Raw genomic sequence first — 6,674 nt, forward strand, 5'->3', positions numbered from 1 at the left:
GGCACTTTAGGAGAGCACTTTCTCCGGAGGGAGCCCCGCGCCGGCGGGTCCGAAGCAGGACTTGCCTCGGGCCCGCGCCGGCTCCGCGGGGTCTCCCAGTCCGCCGAGCCACGCTGGCCTCGCCCTACCGCGGCACCCAAAGAGCAGCATTCCCAAGGTGCTCGGACGCCGCCTCTCCGGAAGGTCCCGCGCTAGGTCGGCGAACGAGAGGGGCGGGGCGGGGCGGGGCTTCCGAGAGTCCCGCCCCTTGCTCGTTGCGGGGCCGCCGCGAGCCGGGAGCTGAGCCGAGACCCGGAATCGGAACCGGAACCCGGAGCCGAGTCCAGGCCCCGAATCGGAGCCGGCCGCATGGGGCCGCGCGTGCTGCTAGTGCGCATGGGCCGGCTGCCGTACGCCGACGCGCTGGCCCTGCAGGAGCGCTGGCTGCGGCGGCTGCAGGCGGCGCAGGGGCCGGGCGCCGAGGCCGGCGCGCTGCTGCTCGGGGAGCCCGCGGGGCCAGTCTACACGGCCGGCCTGCGGGGCGGGCTGCGGCCCGGCGAGGAGACGCGGCTGCGGGCGCTGGGCGCCGACGTGCGGCGCACGGGCCGCGGCGGGCTCGCCACCTTCCACGGGCCCGGGCAGCTGTTGGCCCACCCGGTGCTGGACCTGCGGCCCCTGGGCCTCCGGCTCCGGACGCACGTGGCGGCGCTGGAGTCCTGTGCCGTGGGCCTGTGTCGCCGCTTGGGCCTCCCGGACGCGCACGCGCGGCCCGCGCCCTACACCGGCGTCTGGCGGGCCGAGCGCAAGATCTGCGCCATCGGTGGGTGCGCGGGGAGGGGGAGCGTGGGTGGGCGATGGGCGGGAACGCCCCCAGCATCGTCATTTTTACATGGAAGAAAATGAGGCCTAGAGTAGGGGTAGCTGAGTGAGGCCTGCGTGGTGTTTTATACCACCTGGGGACCTTGGAGGCCCATTGGGGGATGCCCTGGGGGTGCGTGATAGACAGGGGGCCAGGCCAGGGACATGAGGGGCACTTGGCCTGATCTAGGGGCCTTTAGGGGGCATCTGAGCCCACCCGAGGCATCACCTGGGGATAACATGCAGAAGTGAGCAGAGAACCCGGTAACTAAAACCTCCTTCCTGATTTCCATTATGAGGACTTAATTAATTCTCACTTTAATGTATTGCAGCTTGACTTAATGGACAGAGAGGGAGCTGGCCTTCAAAGCAGAAAGATCCGTTTCCAGGTCCCCAAGGTCCTGGGGCAGCTAGGTGGCAAAGTGGCATTCTATAATGCCAGCCCTGAAATCAGGCAGAGCTGAGTTCCAATTCGGCTTCAGACACTTTTTTTAGCTATGGGACTTTGAACAAGTCACTTAATCCTGTTTGCCTCAGTTTTCCTCATCTGTCCAATGAGCTGGAGAAGGAAATGACAAATGACTCTGGTACCTTTGCCAAGAAAACTCCAAATTCAGTTTTAGAGAGTCAGAAACTGAGTAACTAAAGAACAACTAAGGTGACACATAATTGGCTTTGCTCTAGTTTCAGAGCAGCTTTGGGCATTAGTAAGAGGAGTTTTCTCATCTAAAGCAATGAAAATCAGTCCCTATCTTCATCCTCATAATTTTGTAGATACCAGTGGCTGAGATTTAAGGGACTTGGACAGATCATAAGTGTCTTGAAGGCAAATTTGAACCTGATTTCTTTTTGAAATTTATTTATTTTTATTTTAATTTATTTTAAATTTATTTTTAATACACATTGGTTTATGAATCATGTTGGGAAAGAAAATCAGAGCAAACAAGAAAAATCATAGAAGAAAAAAACAGAAAAAAGAAATGAACATATTGTATATTAATTTATATTCAATCTCCATAGTTTTTTCTCTGGTTGCAGATGGCATTTTCTGGCCAAAATCTATTGAGATTGCTTTGGATCATTGAATTACTGAGAAGAACCAAGTCTTTCATAATTAATCATACAATGTATTCCTGGTTCTGCTTGTTTTGCTCAGCATCAGTTCATGTAAATTTTTCTTGGCCTTTCTAAAATTAACTTGTTCATTTTTTATATAGCAATCATAATCCATTATCTTCCTATACCATAACTTATTCAGCCATTTCCCAATTGATGGGCATCTACTTATTTTCCAATTCTTTGCTACCACAAAGAGAGCTGCTACAAACATTTTTGCACATGTGTGAACCCAGTTTTTAAAGTCCATCACTCCATCTACCTTGCTACAAGGCAGGATTTGGGAGCTCCTTGAGTATGTAGAATAAGAGAAATAGTTGCAAACCATTTTTTTGTAAGTCAGGCAGAATTCTTGTCACATATTTCCTCAGAACTGATAATATAAAAAAGGGATTGCTTCCTCAGGAAAACCCCCTAACGACCAATTATTTATTAGCCTATGGTACACTTGAACTATAGAACTAACATTATTGTCAAGAGCACATATTGAGGAGTCAAAACCTGGATAATAACCCATATTATCATTGGAAAGTCAGATTCTCTCTCTGAACCTCAGTTTTCACTGAAATGGATAGGCCATATTTGAAATAAGATACATTCTACCCTCTCCCATAAGAGTTGGGGATTAGGATATATTAACAGCCATAAATTCAACTCTCTTCATCTTTCTAGGAGACCCAGAGAGCCATAAAAAAACCTTAGAACATAGGTGTCAGATCTGAAAACACTTACCACACAAAACTCAATTTCACAGGGATGCTATGTCTATGATTGGCTTCCTATTATCTGGGAGAGGAAGATGGATCACTGTTTTCTTTCACCTCCTGATATATACATACACCTAAAGCTGGGAAGGTTTACCAACAAGCAGGATAATAGAACTGAATAGACCAGGTAACAACAAAATTTAATAGAAATCAATATAAAGTCCTGTGCTTAAGTTCAAGAAATCAATTGCAAAAATGCAAGATGAGCAAAGAGTGGCTGAGGAGCAGTTCATATGAAGAAAACCTGAGGGTTTTCATAGTCTTCAAGGCTAATAAGAGCAAAGAGATATGTCAGTCTAAAGGGCCATATGAATAGAGATGTGGTGTCCAAGATGAGGGACCCAATCAGTGATCATTCTGCTATCTTCCACCCTGATCAAATTCTAAATGGAGTATTTTTTGTTGCTATTTCTTGGCATTACATTTTAGGAAAGAAATTTACTAATTCTGAAGCAGGGTGATCAGAAAGGAGCTAGGGATCATGCCATTCAAGGGCTGGTTGAAGGAACTATGGGTGAATCTTGCAAAAGAAAAGGAGAGGGTCCCCATGTGAATAAGGAATTATTCTTTTTCTATTTGTTCTCAGAGTGCATATCCCATGGCAATGAGTTTAAGTTGAGGAAGGGCAGATTTCTGCTTAAACTAAGGAAAATCTTCCTAAAAACTAGAGCTGTCCTAAAATGGAATAAATTACTTTAGGAGGCAGTGAATTCCCTGTCATTGGAAAGCTGAATCATCAGTTGTGGAGAAGCTGATGAGAGCATTTCTACATTGGCTAAAGTGTTACACTAGAACCCTAATGAAGCTTGGATTCTTTGATTTCAGGAGTCCGATGTGGAAGGCATATCACATCCCATGGCCTGGCTCTGAACTGCTGCACAGATCTGGCGTGGTTTGAACACATTGTACCCTGTGGCCTGGCAGGAATGGGAGTCACCTCCCTCAGTGAAGAGCTCCAGAGGCAGATCACTGTGGAAGAGGCCATGGAACCCTTTCTGGAAGCCTTTGAAGAAGCCTTCAAATGCACATTGACATTGCATGAAGAGAATAGTGACTGACAGACCTTTCCCAAGGGACCAGCCTCAGGAACCCAGCATCAATCAAACTCTTGGCCAGCCTGAGAAATGGTCTGGGAATGGACAAAGATTCTATGTAATGAACATTGGACGTGGGAGTCAGAAGGTCAAGATTCAGATCTGAACACTGATACTTAACCAGTCATTATCTTAGACAAGTCACTTCTTCCCTTTGGGTCTTAGTTTCTCCATGGATAAAATGGGGAATGTCATATTTGCACTATCTACCTCACAAGGCTGTTGTGAGGAAAGAGTTTAATTTTAGGGAAAGGAATTGAGAGATGGTTTCATATCCCTGTTCTAACCCATGTCCACTGGGTGGACTAGACGCTTCATCTTGAGCTTTCATTCTCTTGAATGAGGTAATAACAGTTGTACTACCTACCTCACCAGATAATTGTGAAGAAAGTGCTTTGTAAGTCTTAAAGGACTATAAAATGAGATTTTATATATATAAATATATATTCAAAACCTAAAAGTGAGAGATCTTTATTTAACAACCTCATAGTGGTATATGTCATACTAATAAGGGAAGACAGACCAAAAAGAGTGGGTAACCCTCATATTTACCCAGGGTCAAGACACCTGGTAGGAAGATAGTGCAGTCAAGAGAGAAACATTTAGTAAGTGGCTCTTAATTTATTAGAATAATGGGAAGAGACCTTGGAAGTCAAATGGTCCTTTTACAGATGGGAAAAGCTAAGCCCAAATAGATTACAGGATTTTTCCAAGGCTACATAAGTAGTCACTGGGAAATCTAGAATTTAGTAGTATTTCACCTGACTTCCAATTCAGAGATGTCTTTTCTGTTTCTTAATACCAACTTCAAATTTCCAACAGAGTTGAGTACTGAGCCTTGTTAAGTAAGTATTTGTTGGCTAAATGATTGTAGGTGAATTTCAGGCATATCCCCTGGGCCACATCTTCTATCTAAATAGCTAGTACCATTCTCCTATCTCATAAAGCTGTTTATCATATTACAGCATCATGATTGCATAGCCAAGAAACTGTTTTCATTGAATCCTGAACTTGTGAAGGCCTTTAAAAGTCTGATCCTGTTCCCAAATCCAGGACTGTTCAGGAGTGTTCACAATAATCCTTCACAGGTTTGGTATCTGTCTTAACTTAGCATTTAGTCTCTTCAACACAATAACTCTCCTGTAAAATGTAAAGTTTAGATCTTTAAAATTTACTCCAGTCCCTGATCTTTGTTCTTTAATAACATTTCTAACACTCTGTGGTCTGTGCTCTAAAGACTATTCTTCACAAGTCCAGGGCGTGGTGACTGAGTTCATTGGTTCAGGAATTCACTTTTACCAGGTAAGAAGCATAAAAGCCATTGATACACTGAAATATCAAGTAATTCAAATGAAAGTGATGATTTAAGAAGTATTAGGAAAGAGAATTGGTCTTGGGAGTCAGGAAAACAGCCCAAGAGCTGTATAATATGACTCAGGACATACTATAACTTAACCCCTCAGTTCTTTCTAAGACTATAATTTGTAAATCAATTGTTGATCATAACTGTTAGAGGGGATTTCCTCAAGAGTTCCCTATGTCTGTCAATCAGTTACTGATCTTAATTGATAGAGTTACTTCCTTGAGACTCCTTTTTATGTCAGTTATCAAGACTTTAGTAAACATCTATTCTGTGTCAGGGTCTGTTGTCTATTAGCAGAAAACAAGTCCTGTCCTCCTCACTTAAAGAAAAAAAGCATTGATCTATAATTCAAAAAACCCAGACTCAGCTACAACACCTACTAGCAATTCAAACACTCTAGGCAAGTCATATTACCTCTTAGTTGATGCATTTGCAAACTGAGGGTTACATGCTGCACTTTCCACCTTAATTGTTGTCCTTTGTTCTCAAAAAGGACCAGAATGGCATCACTATGTAAGAATCAAGTTAGGGTGTCTGACTGGCTGGTCAGACTGATATGAGCTCAGAATGCTCTGTCCCTGTGAACATTTGGGATGACTTCCCTAACTTTGCACATCTCACATTTCTGAGCCTAATTCAATTCTGCTTTGCTCATAGAGTACGGTACCTTTTGTGATGAGGGCACACTATGCTGAGTGGTCCTGTGTCGATATCTTCCATCTCATACAATCAGTTTTAAAGTTCTTAAGAGACACTTTGAGAGGGTCCTTCTATCATTTTTTTCTGACCACCTTGTGAGTACTTGCCCTGTGTGAGTTCTCCATAAAACTGACTTTTGGGCAAGCAAACATTTGGCATTCATACAATGTAGCCAGCCCATCGGAGTTGTGCTGTCTGCAGTGAAGTTGAATACTTGCAAGTTTAGTTGGAAAAAGGACCTCAATATTTTACCTTGCCAGGTAATCTTCAAATCTTCGTAAAGCATCAATTGGAAAAGATTCCATTTCCTGGCATTGTGCTCCTATACTGTCCAGGTTTCTCATGTATACAACAATGAAATCAGCACAATGGCTCTGGAGACCTTCAGTTTGGTAGTCAGTCTAATCCCCCTTTCCCACACTTTACTTTGGAAGTTCCCAAACACTGAGTTAGCTCTGGAAATGTGTATATCAATTTCCTTATCAATGTGGACATCCCTGGAAAGTATACTATCAAGGTAAGTGAGCTTACCCGCGGCATTCAGAACTCTCCATTTGTGTAACCTGTAATTCCACATACAGATGATGTGGTGCCAGCCTGATTGAAGGAACTGGCCAAGGATTAAGAAAAGATTAGAAGCAATGAAAGATATCATGAGATAGCATGTAACTAACTGCCCAATGTCTCAGAGAAACAGTTGGTAAATCCTGGAATCACGAGGTTTCTGAGCTGTTTGAGAGGATGTGCTTCCTTAGATATGCTTTTCATCTTTATAAACCAGTATAGTCTAAAGAGAGC

The 6,674-nt window shown here is 44.1% G+C and overlaps 1 protein-coding gene across 1 annotated transcript; it reads left to right on the forward strand.

The window, feature by feature from the left end:
- The first annotated feature begins 261 nt into the window (after positions 1-261).
- On the forward strand, positions 262-5,067 carry LIPT2 (lipoyl(octanoyl) transferase 2). The gene is made up of 2 exons (XM_023499715.2): positions 262-799; positions 3,546-5,067. The coding sequence occupies exons 1-2, from the start codon at positions 349-351 to the stop codon at positions 3,776-3,778; spliced, it is 684 nt and encodes a 227-aa protein (XP_023355483.2). The 5' UTR covers positions 262-348; the 3' UTR covers positions 3,779-5,067.
- The last annotated feature ends 1,607 nt before the right edge of the window (positions 5,068-6,674 follow it).

This window comes from Sarcophilus harrisii, chromosome 3 (assembly GCF_902635505.1).
Source record: "Sarcophilus harrisii chromosome 3, mSarHar1.11, whole genome shotgun sequence".
Lineage (NCBI taxonomy): Eukaryota > Metazoa > Chordata > Mammalia > Dasyuromorphia > Dasyuridae > Sarcophilus > Sarcophilus harrisii.